This window comes from Dunckerocampus dactyliophorus, chromosome 2 (genome assembly GCF_027744805.1).
Source record: "Dunckerocampus dactyliophorus isolate RoL2022-P2 chromosome 2, RoL_Ddac_1.1, whole genome shotgun sequence".
In the NCBI taxonomy this organism is placed as follows: Eukaryota; Metazoa; Chordata; class Actinopteri; order Syngnathiformes; family Syngnathidae; genus Dunckerocampus; species Dunckerocampus dactyliophorus.
Window position 1 is genome coordinate 13,822,501 of NC_072820.1, and position 25,149 is coordinate 13,847,649.

General features: G+C 40.2%; 1 protein-coding gene across 2 annotated transcripts in view; it reads left to right on the forward strand.

Moving 5' to 3' along the window:
• Window positions 1-25,149, forward strand: part of LOC129173216 (solute carrier family 22 member 23-like) — a 47,150-nt gene that overhangs the window by 11,707 nt on the left and 10,294 nt on the right. For both annotated transcript variants that reach the window (XM_054763927.1, XM_054763916.1), the window contains exons 2-4: window positions 832-935; window positions 1,032-1,186; window positions 23,678-23,846. In XM_054763927.1, the coding sequence (XP_054619902.1) occupies window positions 832-935; window positions 1,032-1,186; window positions 23,678-23,846 (428 nt within the window). The remainder of the gene's footprint in view (window positions 1-831; window positions 936-1,031; window positions 1,187-23,677; window positions 23,847-25,149) is intronic.

Consider the following 25,149-nt stretch of genomic DNA (forward strand, 5'->3'; position numbering starts at 1 on the left):
AGTCTCACTCCCCCTTCCTGCTTTTGCATATTGTAGCTCTACTTAAAACATCATTAAGATCCAAATGTGCAAAATGCAAATTCTAGCAGTTTTTCAACTGGTCTTAAGATTTTGATCAGGAGTGTATATATCCCATCAGTGAGTGAGCTGATTCAGAGAAACCTCGTCAATAATACATGTGCATTGACATGGGCTTTTTACCCCACAGATGACATGTTGACAAGCACACAAACTACTTGGTTGTGTACATTGCAGCAGCACTTCAAACTTGCTGTTGTGACCTTGGATATGTTCTGAAACATTGCTCATTTGTTTGTGGTCCACACAGCAGCTCAAAAGTCCACACTCAACTTCTGACTACGCCAGTCAACAAGCAAGTCACGTTTTTTTTTTTTTTTTTTTCATCCACTCTGCTGTAAAGCGATTGCACAACCAGGAACTCGTTTTGCGTCTTTTCTTTCGATGCTGACATCGATACTGAAAGCATGAGTGAGTGGCATTCCTGGATCATGTGATGGCTGAGTGGTTTTGAGTAATCCTGTAGCGTATCCAGGCTAAAAAGGTCACTGTCGTAGAGGTCATGGAAGCCCCCCCAAGCGCCCCTAACCTCAAAGAAGAAAAATGCATCTCATTTGTGGAGATGTTTGGAAAAGGAGAAATGACCGTTCACTGTTCCTACTGATACTGACTTTGAAGCATATTTTCCGAGATGTATTTTGTTTTTGAAGTTTTTCCTGGCTGAAATCTTTCACTTGCATTTGGTTTTGAATTTGACAGTGATATTTTTAACCCGGCACACATTTATTGGTGCTGTATTTATTGTCTCTACAGTGGAGTCTGGTGTGTAACTCAGCATGGAAAGTCCACATTGCAAAGTTCTCCCTCTTGGTGGGATCCATCTTTGGATACCTGGTGTTTGGAATCCTTGCAGACTGGTAAGACTTATCCCCAGAACTATTCTTTTTCATCAAATCTATATATTTCCTTTAAAGCTGTTTAAAATATGTATATTTTTTTATCTGATTGTGTAGGTTTGGTCGCCACCCAGTGCTGATCATATCCGTGCTGTTCATGCTGGTGTTCGGCCTCACTGTGGCCTTCTCCGTCAACGTTCCCATGTTCAGCACCCTGAGGTTCTTTGAAGGCTTTTGCTTGGCAGGAATCACACTGTCGCTCTACGTCCTCAGTAAGTAAATTATAATCACTGATCATTTTGTCAAGCATTAATTTATAACTTGCAGGGACGCCACCAGGAATTTTGGGCCCCATGGGGGGAAAAAAAACGCCTCTGCTAGCTTATGTCATTGTGGACATTAAGCTAACAGGTTCATTTCCACGACACACAGACTGACTAAGCTACAAAAAAAAACAAAAAACGGCTCACATACAGTATTGACACCCTCCTCGTTTGCCTTTCTTCTCTCACATTTCTCTTTCCTTTTTCAATCCCAGTCATTATTTTACTAGGCACTGGCAGCACTGTTTCACTCTGCTCTGCCGCAACTGCAGACCGACAGGCAACACGCTGTTGCTACCAAGCACGGTGAAGGCAGTAGTCAATGTGGATATTTACAGTAACTGTTACTACCAAATACAAGAGATCGTTTTAATCATTTTTTGACTAAATAAAAAAGAAATCACAAATTGCAGATGGGACAGTTATTTAACTATTTACTGAGGCCCCTGTCAGTCACGGGCCCTTGGAATTGTCCTAATTTTTCCCCCCTTTACGGCACCCCTGACTACTTGTATTGCATGTGCATCTCATTGTGGCTTTGACTCTTCATTCTTCATTTTATGAAGACAATTTGGACTATTCTTTGCTTCCGACTTTATGGGAACAGTTTAGGGAAGGACCTGTGGCAGGGGTAGGGAAGCTATGGCTCGGGAGCCAGATGCGGCTCTTTGGATGACTGCATGTGGCTCTCATGTCTTAACACGCTGAGATGTATTTATTTAAATTCTTTTTGCTGACATTTTAAAGTAAAACATTACAGAAATCGCCGTGTTCAAAAATAACGTTCAAAATATAAGTTTCTTTTGCATTTTAATCCATCTGTTCATTTTCTACTGCAATGTGGGTGGCCAGAGCCAATGGCAGCTGGTTATTTTTTCCAGGTCAGACACCAAAACTCGATCATTGCTGGATAATATGGGAGCCTACCTGGGTCATTGAGATGTCAAGATGTAAAGTTTCCTCCCTTAATCAAACAGTCAGCTAGCTAATTGTGCAGAGCAAACCATTTTGACGAAGAAGATGGCTAAAAGAAAAAGAGTACACCGCAAAACCATGCAGCACCAGAAGTCACATCAATAGTAAGAATGATTTGATTTATTATTGGATAGCTTCAAAATGCATCCATCTATTTCCTATGCCGCTTCTCCTCATTGGGGTTGCGGGGGCATGCTGGAGCCGATCCCCGCTGACTTTGGGCATAACAATGTTAATAAAAATAACAGATTCAGAGACTTAATATATTCATAAATTGTTGGTCGTGCTTAAAAATGTATATATTTAGTTGTATTCAGTGTTAAAAAATGTTATATGGCTATACATTTGAAAAGATATGGCTTTCATGGCTTTCTTAGCCAAAAAGGTTCCCGACCCTTGACCTATGATATTCCAGTGCATAAAGCAAAGTTGTGAGCAATGAGACCTTCTATCAAGTCCAGTGACCTCCTACGTCATTTAGATTTTTACAATTTTGAACAAAACCTCCTATATGTGGCAGATATTTTTCCCCCCCATATGCAAGAGTCAGTCATTTTAAAGAGCACCTGCATGTGTTTGTTTAGAGGGAGTGTGGGGGACAATCCAACAGTGTGTTTAATATTTGTATTGGCTTTGTTTTTCTATGCAGGTGTACCTGTATTTCTGACGTGTGACACTTGATATTTAGCCTGGAGACAATCCGTATTGACAAAACGTGGCGAGGGCTCTGAGAGTAGGAACGGTCATTCAATAACACATTAGTGAGGCGGGGAAAGAATCAATTTCTCTTTGACCTCGAGGCGGTTTCTCTTAGCACTCGCTTCAAAACTAACATTGGTCACAACACATCTGTTGTTAATGCACGCAACAATATACATGACCTTTTTTGTGGCTGGATTTTTTTTCCACTCTCTGTGTGTGTGTGTGTGCGTGCGCATGCGCAGTGGAGAGCTAACGCTAATCCTCTTCCTTTCTTGCTCATCAAGCCACGTGCAGTTAAGTCTCTCTTTATTTTGATCCTTGTCTGTCATCCTAGTGGTTATATTTCTGTACAATTTTCAGGTAATGAAGCAAAGAAGATCCTTGTCTGTCCATTCAAGGTCCCATGTTATATTATATTTCACCAATTTTATATGAGGGGGTATTCTGCCAAAGTGTCTCGACCAACCCAGGCTACGTGCTCGATGCGAGTTCACATAAAAGGGGGCTTTTGACGTCATATTATTCTACTTCCGCGCAAAAATGAAGCGATCCCAGCGGTTGTATTTTACACATGAGCAGCAAGTAATTATTATTGAGCATTATGAGGAATTAAAAAAGATTATCGCTGCCAAAAGCAACACTGTCCCGCCAATAGAACGAGGGAGGACCGCTAGCCGAACAAAGCTGCGCAAGTTAACACTGATTAGTATACGAACTATACCCTACTAGTTTTTTCATTTATAAGTGCTCAACATTGCACAACTTTGACATATTAACACTTATCCATTAAAAAAGAAATACATTGGAGCAGCCAGTGTCTTTTTTCCATCGTAAATCTACAGTATATTGTTATAGTTATCATGGTGACACAGCCACTTGAAAACAGAGCTACCTTTTGCTGAACAGGTAAGCCTATCTTTCCACTCAACACGCTTCGCTAACCCACTAAACTCCCTTTGCAGAATACCCCCTAAGTCTCAGAGGTCCCACAATAGTGGATTGCAAGTGTGTTGACCAAAATCTTGATTAAATTAATTTAGCGCTTTTCATAAACCCTACAGGGAACATATGCCGTTTTGTGTGTCTGTAGCTTTAGTGCTAATGAGCTGTGTTTGTCCCCGCTTGTCTTTGACAGAGTGTGTGGTTCCAAGAAGCACTACTGTGCATGTTATCTTTTTAAAAAAAAAAAAAAAAAAAAATATATATATATATATATATATACTGTATACCGGTGTGTGTGTGTGGATATACAGTATTTTTTTTTTTTTTTTTAACAAAGCTGTCCTGCGTGAAGTGATGGGGGTATACACAGGGTGGGGTCATCTAACTAGGGGTGGGACAGATGGATATATGTCTACCAGGAGGGACGCTTTTCCGTCATGATGTCATGGAAATCCACTTACCATTTGAACACCTTCTCTGAAAGGTGGCTCAGGGAGGGAGATGGTGGTTGTTTCAGTAACAGGCTCTAGGAACACAAATTACAGTGATAACATCATTAAATAGTGTTTTGCTTATGAGGGGACATTTTAAGATGTTATACTTTAGTGGTAAGAGAGTGCAGAACAATTTGCTCACAGCCACCAGCCTGCGGCTTGCCACACGAAGGCTTTAGAGGAGGGCCAAACATGGCTGATGTGATGTGACGTTTGTGCAGCCACTGACGCTATCTGCCACACTGTGAGACGGAGGGGGAAAAAGGATAAAATGAATGAAAGGAGAAAAGAGGGAGTGTATGGGACCATGCAGAAGTCTATTTGAATGAGACTGAATGTGGAGAACCAGAAATACACAAGATGTCTCACCTGTGATTTGCAAGAAATTTGCATCTGCTGAGGTGATTAAATTGTGATTTGTCCTTGCACTGACTTGCTTGCTCCAAGTAAACAGTAAAAAACAAATAAAAATAGCGAAGGCATTTGCTTTCAACATATCATCTGGTGCATGGTGTTTTTGTTTGTTTACCCAGAGATGTGTGCTAGCCTTAGCATGTAGTCACCATGCAGGCCTGGTCTTGTACACCGATACAAGCTATTGAAACCCAATACAAGACTTTTGCCGCTAAGTTAATGCATCTCTGACTGTCAATCAAACCTGAGCATCATTATCTTTGTAAAAGCTGCATTTTTTTGTATTGAATCGCTTGAAGTTTGTGTACCGCATGTTGTAGCCCTTGAGTGGACAATTTGTGCATCACGCCTCTTCTCAGCAATTCAGGCTCTGTTCAGACCTGCCATTAGCATGCATGCACCCGTGGACCGCTTTAAAGACGTCACCTAGCTTTTCAGCGAGCACCTGTGATCCCATCCGACATTCGCCTCGCCCCGTGTACAAATTAAATATCTGTATTTGAACAAATGTCTTTTAAACTGGTAGGAGGCAGACATGCTTTTTCTGGGCTGGGTCGGTCAGATTAAAAGTCAAAATAAAATAATACTAAGAGAATATAGTGTAGCTATAGAACTACAATAATAAAGGATAATTGTTGATAGGAGAATAAGGTTTTAATATATTAAAATAGAAAAGTCCTAATTTTAGGAGAATATGTTTTAATGTTTGATGAAAAAAATCCTTACAACATTTGGATTTTAATATTGCAAAGCTTAATAGAATAAAGTTGGAATATAACTTGTAGATTAGGCTTTTTTTCTCATAAGATTACTACTTGTTGTCAGATAATGGCTTTTATCTCATAATATTATGGAAAATTAAGTTGCTTGTGTGGAAAATCTGATATTTACTTTAATTTTATTATATCAAGATTCAAGATTCAAGAGATTCAAGAGAGTTTTTATTGTCATGTGCATGGTAAAACAGCAGTTATACCATGCAATGAAAATCTTATTCTGTTCATTCTCCCAAGAAAAGAAAGAAAACAAATGAAAGAATAAGAACATAAGAAACATAAACACATAAACATATATACCAATAAATTAAGCAACAACAACAGACGAGACATTAATACAAGTAAATAATACAAATAAATAAATAAATAAAGTGCTATGAGTGTGTGCGTGTGTTGCGTGCGGCGTGTGCGAGTGCTTCGTTGAGGAGCCTGATGGCCTGTGGGTAAAAACTGTTTGCCAGCCTTGTGGTCCTGGACTTCAAACTCCTGTAGCGTCTGCCTGACGGTAGGAGTGTGAATAGTGAGTGTTGTGGATGTGTGCTGTCCTTGATGAGGTTGTGTGTTCTTCGTAGGACTCTAGATTTATAAATGTCTTGCAGTGTGGGGAGGGCTGCCCCAACAATGTTCTGTGAGGTCTTGATCACCCGCTGGAGTGCCTTCCTATCACGTGTTGTACAGTTACCGTACCAAACAGTGATGGAGGCGGTAAGGACACTTTCGATAGTGCATCTGTAGAAGCAACTCAGGATTGTGGTGGACATGCCAAATTTCCTCAGTCTTCTCAGGAAGTACAGTCTCCTTTGGGACTTCTTCAGAATTTGTTGGGTGTTGTGAGACCAGGTGAGGTCCTCGCTGATGTGTGTGCCAAGGAACTTGAAGGTTTTCACCCTCTCCACCTCAGTCTCATCAATAAACAGGGGTCTATGCGGCTCCTTTTCCCTTGTTCTTGGGTCGATGATCATCTCTTTAGTCTTATCTGTATTGAGAAGGAGATTGTTATCACGACACCAAGCTATGAGGTCCGCCACCTCTCTTCTGTATGATGTTTCAACACCACCAGTGATCAGTCCGATGACTGTAGTGTCATCTGCAAATTTAATGATGCTGGTGTTGTTCTGGGAGGCCACGCAATCGTAGGTGAAGAGCGTGTAGAGGAGTGGACTCAGCACACACCCCTGTGGGGTCCCAGTGCTCACAATTCTTGAGCTGGATGTGCGGTTGTGGACTCTGACTGACTGGGGCCTGCCTGTGAGAAAGTTAAACACCCAGTTACAGAGGGAGGGAGACAGGCCAAGTGTGAGGAGCTTATCTGTGAGTTTGTGGGGGCTGACTGTATTGAATGCAGAGCTATAGTCTATAAATAGCATTCTGACGTATGTGTCCTGGCCCTGTAGGTGAGAAAGGGCTGTGTGGATGGCAGTGTTGACTGCATCATCCGTGGACCGGTTCTGGCGATATGCAAACTGTAGAGGGTCCACGGTTGCCGCCGGGATGCTCTTTTTGATGTGGGTCATGACTAATCTTTCAAAGCACTTCATAACAATAGGAGTGAGTGCTATAGGGCGATAGTCATTCAAGCAGGTCACGTTGCTCTTCTTGGGTACGGGCACTATGGTGGTGGACTTAAAGCAGGTCGGTACAGATGCTTGTGCAAGCGACAGGTTAAATATGTCAGCAAGCACATCAGCTAGCTCTGATGAGCAAACCCGAAGTGCACGTCCTGAGATGTTGTCTGGCCCTGCTGCTTTTCGTGGGTTTGTTTTGTTTAGAACCCTGCGCACATCAGCTGATGTCACCATGAGAGGTGAGTCCTGTGTGCTCCCCAGGTTCAGCCACCCTCTCTGCTCATCAGGAGTTTGGGTATCAAAGCGGGCATAGAACTCATTCAACTCATCAGGAAGTGTGGTTTGGCTGGACGTGGCTACGCTACTCTGCTGTCGATAGTCTGTGATGTGCTGGAGCCCCGCCCACATGCGCCGAGGGTCTGAGGTGGAATAGTAGCCCTCCAGCTTCTGTCTGTACTGCCTCTTGGCCTCCCGTATGGACCTCCTCAGGTCATATCTGGCCTTTTTGTAGTCATCAGCGGTGCCCATGACAAATGCAGTCGAACGAGCACGTAGCTTAGCCCTTACATCACAGTTCATCCACTGTTTTTGGTTAGGGTATTTTCTGTAATACTTGGTGGTGGTGACAGTCTCTATGCATGTGCTAATGTAGCCAGTAACAGCAGAAGCATATTCATCCAAATCAACAGTACAATCTTCCCTCCCCGCTGCAGTTTTAAACACATCCCAGTTTGTGCAGCCAAAGCAGTCCTGAAGTACTTGATCAGTTTCTTCATTCCATACTTTAACTGCTGTACGTACAGGGGGAGCTTTTTTAAGAAGTTGTCTGTATGTTGGATAAAGGAATATAGAGATGTGGTCAGCCTTTCCAAAGTGGGGTCTTGGAACAGCCTTCAAAGCACCTTTCATGTTGCAGTAGACTTGGTCCAGGATGTTATTTTCCCTTGTGGGAAAGCTTGCATAATATTACTTTAAATTTTTTTAAAAAAAATCAGGCTTTATTTTTGTAACATTACAACTTTTTCCTGGTGATATTACTTTATTCTCAAACGACCTTTTATCTCGTAAAACAAAAAAATGAAGTCGTAATAAAAAGCCATTTGAGTACAAAATTTGACATTCGCTTGACCTGGAAACCTGAATTGTATTAGTTAATTGTATTAGTATTAGTTAGTTGTATTAGTATTTTTAAATTATATTAAATAAGACCTCTTTTCAAGACCTGTTTTCCTTTACAATGGTACTACAACTGAAGTCATTCTAGAAAGTCACTGTAGGAAATTGTATGTCCACTTATTAAAACGATAATTTTAATACTTAAAAAAATGCACGTTATTTTGTTTTTCATACGTCCGCTTCTCAAGCCCGATACGATAACTGATAACTTATTTATAGCTATTATTTTTTTAAAATTTAGATTTAACTGCAATTTGTGCACACCTGAAAGTAAGAAACGCAAAGGTGGATTAGACTAGAGCCTCAACGATTAATTGATGAATCGATTATTAATTGATTATCCCATTAATCGACAACTATTTTGGTAACCGATTGATCGTTTTATTTAAAAATTTACCATAAATATATTGTTTTCAGCCTCTCAAATGTGACTTTTTTTTTTATTTCCTTAGAACGCAGACCTATAATCTTTGCGTTTCAGGCAAAACAGGATAATCACATCAGCTTTGACTTTGGAAAAGAGCAATCGACATTTTTGCCTCTTTGTGATATCTGAAGAACATTCCCACACAAGGTATGGGATTTATCCGCTGGTACTTGTGCACAGGAAAATGCATGCATTTATGCACAACACTTACCATGCGTACACACAAAACCTATATGGCGCAGCGCAGCCCGTATCATCTTGCTACGTGCTTCACAACTTGACCATCAAACAAGGCACCGCCCCTCCCCCCAGAGCAGACGAGCCGATGCCAAACACAAAGCCTGCAGACATCAGTTGTTTAGGGAGTCTCGCTGTGTGTCTCCAAGATCAATTTCACTTCACCATGTTGAAAGAATGCGGCGTAGACCTCCTCTGAATATGCTCTGCACAGTCAGATCTCAGTGTGTAGCCCCATGTTGACTCAGTGATTGCTAGGTTGGGAAACACTGGGACTTGGTGCGGTGCTCATGTTAATGACACGCGTGTCATGTTGATACCAGGTGTGACAAACACACTACATGTGCTGAGTCATGATCATTTTCTGTGTTTAGGTTGCAATGTGGGGATTAGGCAGGGAGAAGCGTCTGTGTTTTGGTTCACTGGATCATGCTTGCTTTTTCTGGATGAGAGATTAAAAAGTAAATGCCTTGAGAAATAATTGAGGATATAAGCTTGATTTAATGCGCCCTTCGACTTGGACGTGTGTGACGTTTGGTTTGTTAATTGATTTACCATAGGACACTCGTTTATGATGTTTATGCACAGTGAGGAGTCGCTTGAGTTTCTTCTTGCTCATTTTCCATGTCTCAATCAGCATGTCAGCGCTTGTCATGTGTTGGACTGGGCGATCACCACCGTGAGACTGAGTCAGACGAGGAAATGCACTTGAATGTATGCGTGCCACAATTTGCTATGGCTGCTTTTATTTTTATTTTTTTTTACAGAAAAAACTGCTGGCAAACTGACAATCAATTTACATTGCTTTCTGTCCTGTTGACGCACATACGATACCGAATGTCTGCTAGTGAATAAAAAAGGCCACTTGCCTGGGCAGGCCAGTGGGGCTGGGAAAATGTCTGATTGGACCTGTATGCAGTCAGATTTTAGAAGTGTCTATGTTGTCAGGTACCTCTGGGCCATCTTGTCTTCCATAATGAGGTGTTTTCTGTTTAGTTTCCTCCTGCTAACACAAGCATTCATCTCTCACGCCATGTTTGTTTTTCTGCACAAAAAGCTTCCTTTGTGTTTGTTGGTTCAGTGCAGACAGATATTGCCCTAGTATGCGCTGTACACACATCGACTTGGCTTATTTAGCTACTATACCTGAGAGGGCCAAAGTATACAGCAAGTATCAAATATATATAAAATATAAGTATTATTATTTTTGCTATTTATTAATATTATTTTGCAGCAGTGATCGAAAGAAAAGCAGAGATTTGTGGCGTAACCGTTTCCGGTAGTTAGCCAAGACATGCACAGTCAACCACTGATGACATCACAGAAAGGGTCTGGTTCCTGTTTCCATGTATTAGCAAACTAATAGGTTGCTGACATGGATGTTTTGTGATTAAAAACACAGTTGGACTCATGCAGCGTATCAATAGCACGACGAGACACACGCCATATTGTACACTAAGTGGAAAATGTACACAAACCGAGGCAAAATGTTGCCGTAATTATTATTTTTTTTTTTTACATTAACTAAAAAACTAATTAGGGCAGATGCTAAACAAGGTTCCACTGCATCTAAAACAACTGGTTCAGGGGTGTCAAACTCAATCGCACGGGGGCCAAAACGACAAAAGACAGCCATATTTGAACCAAACCAAACCACCAAAACTTCATTTTTGTATTTGCAAATGAATTAAAATAGACTGCAAATCGTACGTGTGTGTTTTGTTAGCCAGTGAAAAATATACAACACCAACAGGTCAATAGATACTGTAGTGTTAAAAATATGTGAGAGAGAACATTCATATTAAACATCTTTAGTAATACTTTATTTAGTAGAAAGAAAACTACAATTTAGATGCAATTGACATGTAATCCAGCAACTATAGTCGTCCTTCGTTTATTGTGGTAATTGGTTCCAGACACGACCACGATAAGTGAATTTCCGTGAATTAGGATTCACTATTAAACTGAATACTTTTGTATTTAGAGAAAAAAAAAGCATGTTTATTACTTTCTAAATACAGGTTTTAACATTATTAGAGCCCTGTAGACATGAAATAGGCCAATAGTCATCACATTGCACAGGCTACGGTGTCACTGCAAGGGGAAAACGGCTGCTGCTAGCATAGCAAGCGACTTAGCTAACTAATTAGCCTTTCCAATTTACTTACTCTAAACTAAAAGTGTTTCAGACGGAGTGGGGAAGAAGGACAAAGAAGCCAAAAACTTACCACTTCCACATGGAATGAGAGAACCATTTTTTTGCTCGATCTCAGCCATGGCATGTCGGCTCGGCTCTGCTGACTGAGTAGCCAGTCCCCATGCAGTGTGAATGGTAATGTGATCTAATGTCATATCTCATATTACTGATGCCTCTTGACCAGAATACTACGTTTAACTTATCTTTCAGTATTTTATGACTAATAATAGGCCATAGGCAACCACAAAACAGCGATCATTTATTAATTATTTTTTGGAAAACCGCAACATAGTGAGGGAGCGATATTTTTTTCAGAAATTAATTCATGAATAAATGATGGCTGCTTTTTGGTAGAGTATGGTCTACTATTCGTCAAAACATATTGAAATACAAATGATATGTAGTATTCTGGTCATGAGGTGGCAGTAATGGCACTAATCATTGAGACATTACCTTACATTGCCTGAACACTACATGAAGTTAGCCATGGCATGTCTGACATGATAGAGTGGAAAAAAAATTGCCTCCCATCCCGTGTGGAAGTGGTAAGTTTTGGACTTCTTAACTTTAGAAGAAATAAATGCTAGGTTTGACTGTTAGCTCGCTAGCTCTCTAGCTTGTTAATTCTGTAACTCGCTAGCTTGCTATAGCTAGCAGTCGTCTCCAGTCCCTGCAGCATAAGAGTTGCTATGTCATGTAAACAAGGAATAATCAGAGTGTAAAGGTGACTATAGATGTGTTATTTCATGCCTACAGGGCTCTAACAATGTTAAAAATCATATTTAGAAAGTCATAAACTGGATTTCTATTCTCTAACTATGAATTTCTTAATTTGAATCGTATATCGCAGAAAGTCAGGTCTGAAACCAATTCACCACTATAAACGAGGGATGACTGTATTTGTTAAACTTTATATATTGGGAGATAAATATCGTAAATTAAAAAAAAGAAAGAAAATTAACATTTATTACCACATAAAAACACACAAAAGTACCGGAAATTGGTACCATTAATGATTCACAGGTACTGGGTATTGGTACGATACCGGTTCGAAAGTGAAAGGTACCCATCCCTATCGGTACAGTGTCTGTTCAAATGTAAAAGGCACCCAGCCCTAATCGGAGGGTCTTAAGTATTTTTCATCTCGCCACGATACAGTTTAACTCGTCCTTGACCTCTCTCATACAATCTGCTCTCATGATAAATGAGCTAAGGTGCATCAATTTCCCTTTCGAGGAGGGTTAAAGTTCTCTCCCGTGCATGCTCAGCACAACTTTGTCTGCTATGAATCTGCTTTACTCTCTTTTATTTAAAAAAAAAAAAAAAAATCCGATTTGGACTCGGAGGGCGTTGTTTATGAGAGTGTGACATAATCTCAAGCTATCTTACGAATTCCTGAGTGAAGTCCAGTGACTGAACCAAATCGGCGTGGGCGACCTTTCTTTGTAGATTGTGGAAATGAAGTAACTGAGCCGGGCTTGTCCAATCTGCATTTGTTCCATCCACTCTATTTTTTTTTTTTTTTTATGTCAAAGAGCAAGTTTCTTTTCGGAGCCTCCTGGAGAGCTGATTTTGCGGTGATTGAGCATGTGGGACGAAGGGGCTGGAGGTTAGAACAGACAAATACACTCGCGTACAAACACACTCAAAAGGAAGTATTCCCCCCCAGGCAGTGTTTTACTTTACTTTTTAATTGCAGACAGTTTTAAGAAGCAAATGAGTTTAAAAAGGCGGAGACGTGGTTTTTTGGCACTCACTCTCTCACTTTCAGATAAGGCTGGGATCAGTAGCTATGACCTTATAATTGTCAATAACTCCTTTTCATTGACATTACCTCAGGCTATTTGTGTGCTGACTCCGAAAGTCACCCTGTTTATATAATCAAGAGAGAGGGAAGACTATTGTGGAGTAGCCCTTCTGAGAGTTCTGACAGAATAAGTACAATTCTGCTGGCATAGGCAGCGTTGATATGCAGAATACCTTTTGACAAGCTTTTTCTCAAGTGGTTGGAATCACCTTCGGTGGGAGTTAGGCGTAAATGTCGTACACAAAGTGAATAGATTAGATTTGTCATAGAAATAATGGAAATAGAAATACTCTGTTTCATTGTTAAAGCCTTCATTAACTGTACAGGAAACGTTTTAAGTAGCATTTATAACTGTCATACAAGTGTAAAAGTAAGTTAAAACACGTCAACAACCGCAAAGTAGGATCTAGGGATTTCCCGATCCACATTTTCTTGGCTTCCGATCAGATTTTTTTTTTTTTTTTTTTTTTTTTTTTTTTTACAGTCTAGCCAATCCGAGCCCATCCGGTACTGATCTTTTTTGTTTGTTTGTTTTTTTTTAATAATAAGCTTTTGTTACACACATGGATTTGTGGAACTGAATGTGGTTATGAAAATAGCTCTTCAAAGCATTAAAAATAATGCAAACAAAGTATTGCTGAATTTACTTTATTACACAGCATGACCAACAATATTGTTCGGCTTTTGTAACAAACCTCTGTGAGTCACGTCCCTAATCCAATAAAAGTCCATCCAATAAAAAATAAAATTGGAAAAAATGGGTGTGCAAAATACTTTTAGAGTAGGACTAATCATTTGACATGGTTATAGATCAATATGTGGTGTGGTTTGGAATATATATGTACAGTCAAACCTGTCTATAGCGGCCACTAAAGGGAAACGGCAAAAGTGGCCGTTATAGACAGGTTTGCGGCCATTTTGAATTTGTGCGCGCACATATTAACATGTCTGTAGTTAGAAGCTTGTTGTGTTTGCAGATGCATATAATAATACTGTTACATGTTGACCAGTAGAGGCCACTGTGGGACTGCGGATAAAAGTTGTAAAGAACTACTAGGTTAATAAACCGCTGTTAATAAAGCGATTAAAGTGCATCGGCGACGTGAGTTTCTCCTTCCCCACAACAAGGGGCATTACAGTATTGACCAGTGCACATTGTCTCACACCAGGAAATAAACGGTGTCACTGTCTGCAACAAGCTCCAAAGAAGACGGCTTTTTTTATGTGGAACAACTGACAGTTCGTGTGGATTTTGTGAATGAGCTAGGACTCAGTAATTAAAGTCTAGACACGACGGCTTCATTGCTTAAAAAACGAAACTTTTTCGTGCATGAAGCTTCTGCTTGAGTCGGCATTTTGACCGCTATATGCGGTCATATATTTACCAAGGGAGACAAAATGGGTGGCCGCTGGCCGCGTTAGACAGGTGACCGCTATACACAGGGTCCACAACACATATATTTTCCGCGGGGGATTTTTCAGTGGCTGCTATAGGCAGGTGGCCGTTCTATACAGGTGGCCGCTAAGACAGCTTTGACTGTGTGTATATGTGTATATATATATAAATATATAAATATATATATATATATATATATATATATATATATTTTTTTTTTTAAACAAGCTCGCTTAGGTCCCTATGAAATCCGTATTATTTTTCTTTTTCCCAAAATCCGTTTTTTCTGTTTCATATTGTAGAATTCAGTTGTGTTTTGTTTTTTTACCTTGTACTACTTGGGTTGGTGAATAAAATGCAAAAATCCTTACATTTATTCATGCAATACATCATTCGCCCATTTTGTCCAGTAGCTGAGAAATGGATGTAGTTCAGCTAACTTTTCTAATGGGATGTCAGCTTCAGTACGTATTGCTACAAAATCTTCAAACTGTAATACCCGTGCTTGTGATTAAGGAAGATGTAGTCACAGATGTACTTCCAATCGCATTATTAATGTAAGATATTTTAATGACACCCTTATTTTGTTAGATAAATGTGACAAAGAGGGCTCTTATTTTGAAGGCCGGAATGTGTTGTGTGTGTGTGTGTGTGTTGAGAATGGCAATGGTTGATATTTGCTGCGTGCGAGAATAAACGTGCCTCTCCTCAGCACCTGCACGTCATCAGTGGGCATTGTAAAATGGGCCTGAAGCAGTAAAACACAACACAGTGAAAATATACGCAATGCAAATGTATGACTCTTTTGAATGCATATTGTTTTGAGAAGCAAAACGCTTTACTAAAGTGACCGCACCAATTAGCCGGAACTACTTTCCTCAACACCAAAAACCGACCAGAACTCGGGTCACGGGACGAAGTGGGGGAGAAAGTCACTATTTATGCACAGCACTGCTGGTGGGGATGTCATACAACATCATATAAAAAAAATCGGAACTATCCCTTTTAAATAACAAAAATGAGCGAATTGTTAGTCAACATGAGCTGGTTTAGCCTTGGCGGATAGATAGAGGTGTTGAAAGTAGGGGATGATGATTAATTGTCAACAAAACATCAAAGTCCAAGCCATTGGGTGCACAATTTAGGAAAAAGACGAAAGAAGAAGAGGAGAAACGAGCTCGGGGAGCCATTGAAGCCAGAACCTCTACTGACTGGAGACTTGAAGAGTGAAATAACTGGCCCGGATGCTCACCCCCACACTTTTAAAAGCACTCCCCCTCCTCCTTCCTTGCTGCGTTTTACATGGACACTGATGTGCACTGACAAAGCAGTTTTCCTTTCTTGCAAAAAAAGCTCTTCCATCTGTAGTAACTCTCGTCTTAGCTTCACTGAGCACGGAGCAGGGAAACACTCTTTGCTGACAATGCTGCAGTGGCCTGTCAATCACAACAAGCAAAAACTCATCAGCAGCTTTGCACATGGCTGAGTTTGGTCCTGCATGGCATTTCCATTTGCTTTAAAGGCGGTGGCTGTCCGATATCTTGGCTTCACATAATATGGATAGATTAGATAGAATTATTTTTGGCTATGTTAGGCGATGTTATCTCAGAGCAGAAACTATCACGCCCAGCTTGTCACCTTTTGAAAACCTACTAAGATACTGTAAATGCTGTTTAGTTCCACTTTGCAGGTTAATGATTGTCTGAATGCAATTGTAGGGGACAAATGTTGTTCGTGCAATAAAAATTGACCCAAAGTTGCGTCTAGGAAAAAAAAAAAAAAAAATTGCCCTACTGCCCAACCCAAAAATATGTCATTGTTAAAGCTAAGCACACACCTTCATATTTTGCAGTAGTGCAGGTCAAACTAAATACAAGGCAGCCAAAATGGTATTTCTACACTAAGCACAAATAGATTTACAACAAAGACCAAAAAACATTAGATAAATTGAACTGATCACATACTGATTGGACATCACATAAACAGCTAAAGGTCATGACATTAGCATATGGCTACAGGAAGTGGCTGCGCTGAGTGCCTGTAGTGGTGGACTTGTTTCATTAGTAAAACAATAAGACTCCTCGACTGAGCTTGCGGCAGACATCTGATTCCTTTTCTACTTTTGTCAGTCAGCAAAGCAATCAAAGCTTCTTTTGGGATTATTGTCATCGCTAATTGGCTCTGCGCGAGTGTTGATTACGTTGTTGTCGGACGGGACAGTGGAACCTTGAAAGTTGGACACGGTATGTTCCATTTTTGCATTGTTAATTGTCATGTCAGTGCAAGAACAAGTTCTACAAAAGCCTGTTGTTAAGCATTATAAAACCTTGCATTTGACTACCCTTTTTGACCTATAAATTCCTCTTTTAGTTCTGTCATCGTTGTTACAATCGCTGATAACCTTGTGAAAAGGTATACTGCTGTGTACACACAAAAAAGACAGTACCAAAAAGAAATATACAATCTGAGCGTTGTGAAGGCTTTGCTGCTTTGTCTCATCTTATCCCGTTTTTGGATTCTTGCAGGAGTATATAGGACATGGATGTTCAAAGTGTGGCTGTTTTTGTTGTTGGCTCAAGGTACATTCTAAAAATATAATTTAACAAGAAAATAAAAACACACACACACACACACACACAGAGCAAAAATGGAAAAAAATCCCCAGTAATTTTACAAGAATAAAGTCAAAGTATTAGGAGAAAAAAGCAAACCGTAAAGTAATATAAGGAGAGAAAGTTGTACTTTTACAAGAATAATGGAAGATTATGAGGATCTTATTATTAGCATAAAGTTGAGATATTAAAGAAAAAATAACTTTTTTTAGAAGTCATAATATTATGACAAATAAAACAGTGAATAAAGTTGTAATTATTGGAAAATTTTTAAAAGTTATATTACGAGAATAAAGTCAAAATATTATGAGAATAAAAGCATAATTGTGAGAATTCTAAGAATAAACTTGAAATAGTAGCAGAAGAAATGGAAAAAGCATCTTTAATTTTATGAAAATAAAGTCAGAGAAAAAAGTCATATTCTAACAAGAAAAAAAAGTCAAAATATTTGTAATATTATTAGGAGATCATTTTAGTATCACAGAGTTTAAATGTTAAAGAGAAATTAGAATTTTAATGGTGTGTGTTAAGGGTCCTAATACTATGATACAGAAATTAGGTTGGGGAAAAAGTTATAATATGATGGGAATAAAGTCATAATATTACGAAAAGAAAATTTACAAAGACATGAGAAGAAAGTTGAAATATGGGGGGGAAAAATGGGGAAGAAAAGAGCAAAGACTGAAGTTCATATTAATCAGAATCAGGTTTATTGCCAGGTATAGTTCACACAATACAGGTTCTGGTGGGTTGGTGCACCAATAAAAAAAAGTAAATAAAAAGTATCACATTAAAGTACAAATACAGTATAAATATAATTAAAGCTGCGAGCAGCGTTGAACGGGCCCTCACACCCCCACGTGCCTCGTGGTTCACGCATTATTCGATTGTGGAGTCATGCACCGGGTATCGCGACAGAAGCGGTTGACAGTGACGGTTGACAGTGTCTCAAACAGTGCGAGAGCCTGGGCAGCCGGAGAAAGGACTGTCATGCTTGTTGCATAGCTTCCCATGGCTGAAGACAAGAATGGGTGTAAATAGTAGCAGGCACGCTAGCTAGCTAGCCGTTAGCCGGCAGCTAGCTAGCCGCTAGCCAGTGCACCTGGAGCTATGTATGAGTCACCACTACTTACCGCTATTTACTAGTCACTGCGAAAGATTTTCAACACCTCCCCCAAAACTAACACCTTTTTTGGATTTTAAAGGAAAGGCGCAAAACTTGAGCAGCCAGACCATCAGAGGTGAGTATGGTAAAAAGTTTTGCTTTGGAATGTCTACATCAACAGACATTAACCGTAGAATGGAATCGTATCGAATTTAATTGTATTGTTTGTACACTGCATCAAGTCGTATGGAATCGTTCTGTTTTTAAATATATCGTTTTTTTTATTGTATCGTTACCTGTGTATGTAGATTCGAATTGAACCGTCTATCACCAAGACATTTACATCCCTAGTCACCACAAAGAGGCACAGCTACTAATTGAGGAAGTGACATATGGATACCCGAAAGTCGCAGAATAATTATAATGAACATAGCAGTTTGAAAAGGGCCTTTGCACCGCTATCGCTAGGGGCTTAAAAATATACAGATGACAGTGTGGCAGTGCAAAACTGCAGCAGAACTATTGATGGAGTTAAATGGAACCATGGAATTATAGCATTATTTACAGGACTGAGGGTGCAAAAATATGATATATTTACAATGATGCATGTTTCGAGCAGAGTGAAATTAAAATGTGCAGTATGAGCAGTACCAGTGATGATGTGTATTAATGAGCATGTTAATCTCACATGTATATCTTATGAAGGGGTGGGGAGTCAGTGGGGTTCCTGGACACTGTTCATGAGGCTGGTGGCAGACGGAAAGAAACTGTTCTTGGCGTGAGGTTCTGGTCCTAATAGACAGAAGCCTCCTGCTGGAGAGGAGTGATTGGAAAAGTTTGTGACCAGGGAGGGAGGGGTTGGCCACAATCTTACCGGCACTCTTCAGAGTCCTGGAGGTGTACAGGTCCTGGATGGAAGACAGATTGCAGCCTACCACCTTCTCTGTGGAGCGGATGATGCTCTGCAGTCTACCCTTGTCTTTGGCAGTAGCTGCAGTGAAACAGATGGTGATGGAGGAGGCGAGGATTAAGTCAATGGAGGTGTAAAAGTGCACCATCATCTTCGCTGGCAGGCTGAACCCCTTCAGCTGCCGCAGGAAGTACATCCTAGGCTGGGCTTTTTTAGATGATCCTGGGTGATGATGGTTCCCAGGAAGCAGATTTACTCTACAGTGACCACTGGAGAGTCTGTCAGGGTGATGAGAGGGAGCAGCAGCTGCTGTGTAAATAAAGAAGTTTATTGCAAACAAGCATTAGGGGGCGGCATGGCTTCAGGTGGTAGAGCTGTCATCTCCCAACCTGAAGGTTGCAGGTTCGGGCCTCCATCCTCCCATGATCATGCCCAAGGCAAGATACCGAACCCCCATTTGCTCCTGATGCTGCGTCATCAGTAGGTAAATGTGGTAACAGTGTCAAAGTGCTTTGAGTAGCTTAAAGGCAGAAAAGCGCTATACAAGTCAAAGTCCATTTACCATTAAAGTGAAATAGACTGTTCATCAGCTGATTAAAAGTTTAAAAGCACTGCCTTTAAAAGCCAAAATCGTTGCAAAGATGTGGTTTCAATGTCATTTTCTGTCAGGTATTCACGCCGTCATTTCTCTCTTTGAACGCGGTTGGATTGTTGAGTTGCAGAAGCAAAGCCTCTCGCTGCTGCTGAGGTTGGATGCAGTAGGACAGTCATTTGAAATTTTTTCAAAGACCCTGAGGGTTATGGAACAAAAAGTCAAATGGTAGACCCAAAAAAAATGTCACTGGCCCGAAGCCACAGGATCCCATTGGCTGTCCATCAAGACATGGGGCTATCCTCGGCCCAAATGAAGGTTGTCACCCGTGCAGAGTGCAGTCCAATAACCATCAGATAGCATCTGTGAAAGAATGTTTTTCAAAGGCCTAGTCTCCTTCAACATCACAAAATTGCCTGTTTAGAATTTGCATGAATTTGCATACATGGGATATTGAAAGGTAGAAGAAGGTTTTATTCCCATATGAGAAGAAATGTAACCTTGACGATCCTGTGATGGCTTCGAATGTTACTGGCATGACAAGGAGATCCCACCTGAAATGTTTTGGACACTGCACAGCAAGCGGGCGCCATCATTAGCTGGTGTGCTTTTTCTTTTAATGTAACAGTGGCGCTTGAGGTGGTGCAGGGGCATCAAACGGCAGCTGCCTACGTGGAGATGTTGCAGGGGGCATCCCTCGTGACTGAAGGCTCTGGTCTGTGTGGTAATGACTGAGTTTTTCAACAGGACAACGCTGCAGTTTACAAAGCCCGCCTGACAAAGGACCTGTTTTACTGTGCATAAAACAATAAAACTCTTGAATCTTCTTCCAGAGAAGTAACCTCACTCTTTTGGACTATCCTGTGTGTTCCCCTGATTTAAATGAGAACATTTAGAGCATTTAGGGTTGGATGGCAAGGGAAGTTTTCAAAAATGGACATTAGTTCCAGACAGCGGATGCTGTGAAGCCATCTTCACCACCTTGAGCAACATTCCCACTAGCCTCCTGGAAGCACTGGCATCAAGCATGCACATACCAATTTTTGAGTCGATTAACCAGAATGGCGCAGCTACTTGAACTCGTTACTCCTTTTTTTTGAATATTGTATTTCAATTTTAGGCAAGGTTTCAGATTTGTTTGAGCTCAAACTTTTGATCAGTTGATGAACAGTCTATTTCACTTTAATCCTTGTTTGCAATAAATTGCTTACTCGTTTTTTTTTTTTTTGTCTCACTCCCATTTCTTCTTTTTGCATTTTGAAGCTCTGTTTAGAACCTCCGTATGATCCAACAGTGCAAAATGTACGTTCTGGCAATTTTTCAACCGGTCTCAAACTTTTGATCGGGAATGTATATGACTTCTTTGCATAGCTACATGTGTTGCTTTACAAAATATCAGTTTCATTTTTCAATACCCGTAATATAGGACATGGCGTATTGATCCAAATATAAGATGGTATTTTCTCCTGAGAGAACAGTCTGAAGAAGATTGGTCGTGTTACACAGTATTTGGGGACTAGAGATTCATACATGCGAACCAATAGGTGAGTCAGAGTTTTTCTTCCTGTCGCTCACTCAATGACCTGGCAACACAGAGAACCAAAAAAAATGTCAAAGAGGTCGGGGAAGTTAGCAAACAATAGAGGATGAGTTACGATGCCAATTTTTGGGATAGCGGTGATCACTAAGGCAGTTATAGAAATATAGTGTCGCTGGGAGCACTTCCGGCTTCCCAGCATGCTTTGCAACACTTGTTTGTATCTACATTATGTGTTTATTGTTACGTAAGTTGTTTGTATGTTGTTTCCCCTCGCAGTAGTGGTTGCCCTGATCAAATATAAGCTGATGTGCCTTTGAAGTACCTCTGACCAACTGGCACAAATTGAAGACAAATAAAAAAAAAAACAACGTTTGAATAATAATGTATTTTTTTCTTTGATCTTGTTTTATCCTGGTCTTGTTTAATCAGTGGTTGTCTTATGTTTTATTTAATTCAAGTTTAGGTCAAATTCCAAGTTCCAAGGGTCCTCTGTATAGTCCCCTATGTCTTCACGTTGATTGGTTGCACTTTCGTTGTCAGACCCAAAAACTAGCCTGACAACTTTCTTTACATTTAGCCAAGAAAGAACCAATTAAATTAAGCGCTTAGAGAAGGGAATTTTTTTCCATTTATTTAATGCAACTTAACTTGGCAGATTCTCTTATTGCACTTTTAGTTTTATTGTTGATTGGTTTGTTATCCCAGAGATGGTTGCGGCTAGACTGGTGCGAGATATTGTATTGGTAGATTTATGTCAGTTGGCCACTAGCTCAAGCTCAGCATTGTGGGAATGCTGATCCAGAGAGTTGAGAAAAGATTAGGGTCAACGTGATGTGTAAGCAGCTCAGGCCTACTTTTTTACTCAGCCCTTCTTTTTAACCCTTCATACTACAGTTATATAGCAACATGACGTCTGTATTCTTGCATATATGAGCACTTTGTCAGCGCCTTCTCACTGGTCCGTTTATTGCACATGTCTTATGCAAAGCTAAGGAATTCCCAAGCAGTCTGAGAGCAGTGAACCGTCTCTCGGCAGTTCAGTCTCAGCGGGTCTTGCACTCGTTGGCCTGCCTTCCACTCATTCGCGATGTCACTCCAGCTGTGACGGTGTCCACGAACACAGAGCATAATTCATGCCTGCCAAAGGGGTACATCCTAATTGGAATTCCAGTCTTTTTTGTTCTTCCTGTCGGAATAGAGCGGAGCCACCAGACCTGACATCCACCCTATTATGCTGGCCCTTGTCACCTTGAAAGGCCCATTTTGGAGGTGGTTGACATTCCTGTGCAGCAGAAAATGTGCTGTGTAAAATAATGGCTGGATGAATGATGTGAGGAGAGCACTCTTACTGTCGTGTTTGATGTGAGGCCACTAAAGGACTCCACTGTCTGTGGTGGCTGGCAGCCTGTGTGGTGTGAATGCTAATGATCGAATGAATCAGTGCCATTCTAATAGTGGACAAATGAGCACAAGGAAGCTCTTTTTTTTTTTTTTTTTTCCTTGTGAGATCACTCTTATAGCAGCCCACTGTCTCGCTGTGTTTACTATCTCACAACAACAGCAGCTACACTGTAGATGTATTTTTGTATAAGATTGTCCAAATAAACACAACACGGAAACTCATTATTGTAATAGTTCAATGGGTGAGTGAAATGGCATTCTTATATGTGAAAATACAACATGCAACGGTTTTCGGACTCCCCAGTTTTTTGTATGATTCGGTTTTCATAAAATTTTTGATACTTTTGCCTCGGTTTTCATACACTGTCTTGGTTTTTGTACAGTATTGCATGCAAAAAACTAGTCCATTTGCACTGTACTGTATCAGTCCATGTAATCAATGCATTGTGCATGTTGCTTACCCACTGTCCATGTATTTTCTTGTTGTGTGACTGCTAAATAACCATCCATGGGGCCAAATAAAGTTGTGTGTGACAGCACTTTAATGAAGAAGGCGAGACACTATTGAAATTGATCTCGCCAGGATGTGCAGGAAGTCTGCATCAATAAGTTCCATCCATTCTTCATTTATAATTATTTCACATTGTTTTCTGCATGTAAAACTATAATTATTTTAAGATGTAGTTTTGTTATTATTTTTGGGTGCCTTGGATTTACATTATTTTCCATGGGAAAAATTGCTGAGGCACCACTATAATAAGAAATAAATACAGTAGCATGACATTTAAGTCAATCAATGTGGAATTTCAGCAACATTTTCTGGACAAATATGCACAGACCTGCTGTAACCATTGTGTGGACTATCAAAAGTTCTGGCTACTGATATCCGCCATAAACGTTCTTTGTGAATGGATGTTTGTTTGAACCAGGAGCTGTGCTTGTGTCAAAACTGGTTTTGCACAAATGCAGATGACTATTTGTAGTCCAAGTAACAATGCAGTATAACATGTGATTGCCTGGTTTAAAAGGTGTTGCATCCCTTCAATATAAAGGTGTTTCATTGGGAATTACCACCTTCAAAATTCATGTTACGGCCTGTGAGCCTCACATGATCAAAGGTGTCATTGGTTTGTTTTGGAACATGAGTCATCATTTTTTTCTTCCTCCACCAGGGATCGAGTTGTGCCTCCCGGGTTGGCGCTTCTCCATGACCATGGTGGCCAGTTTCGTGATGCTGGGTGGCCAGCTGCTGATGCCAGGTGTGGCGTACCTGTGTCGTGACTGGCAGGTTCTCCAGGCTGTCATCATTTGTCCACTGCTGCTTATGCTGTCCTACATCTGGTAGGAAGCAGTTTTTGTTATGTTTTGATTCATTTTTGAGTGACATAAGCAAAGACTAACTAGGAATAACTCCTTCTAAGGAACAAACCTTGTACAGAACATTGACTGGGTGTGGTTGGAAATGATTTAATCAGTGATAAAAGTGGACAAATGGCCATTTTCCAGTGATGAATTCAATGTAACACCCTGTTAACTCAGTTCTAGTGACCTTGTCTCTTTTCTCTCAGGACCTCCAGTGATAAATACCTGTATGTTCACTCTTGCTCTTTTACTGCACAGTGCTGAGGTCTACAAAACTGGAAATGTAATTTTATTTATTTTCACCATCAATAGTATATGGTAGACCTCGGCATTCCTCCAAGGCATACCTGAACAATGCAGACAACACACTTGAAAGAGCTAAAGTAATGGATAATGTACTTTAGTGGTGTCAGATCATTGATTGTGGATTTTCACTGTATTGGGAGGCTTTCTCGCTATCTCGCAGTTAGCTACCTACCTACTGTAAATGCTTCAATTAAGACCTCGATTCTAGAGTCGCCGGGGCATAGTAAATAAGTAAATAACCACTGTAGTCTCTAATTAGGGCCGCGCCAAAAAAACATACGCATTAACAACCGTGGCTGTACGCAACTTCCTGATATAGTTTTTTAATGAACTTGACACGATGGCAGTATCTACATTCAGAGTGTCATGAATGGTCAGCATCCAGCAGCTTTATCTACCTCTACATGTGCTTTAAAATGTCAGTTGCCCAACTCATGTGCGTTACACTGTTGTGTTACACTCACCACCCATTTGTCATTTATATTTGGTCTTTATATTTGTTATTTATATTAAGTATTTGGCATTGTTTTCTGAATATAAAACTAATATAAAATTATTTCTTAGAATTTTTTTATATTTGTGGGTGTCTGGAACAGATTACTGTAATTGGATTTACATTATTTTATATGGGATAAATTTAAATACAGTATATAACACAAACTGAAATACCGCTGTACTGTATAATGGAGGTTCAAATTGGGTAAATAATTAAATAATCAACAATCGTAAAATAGTCTCCAGTTATTGCCTGCTTCCAATGAATGCCTCGACCTCTTTGTGGATTAGGTACGCTGTGGCTATAATTTGAGCATTTATGGTAAATAGTTAGCAAGCCAGATAGCTTCTTTTTGTCTACTTTTGGACTTACATAGAATCAGGACAGGTAACTACTATTACTGCTAGATTAATGTGTTCAATGTAACAGCCCTAAAAGCTAAAAATCATATGCTAAATGTTCTACAAACAAGCAGACTTA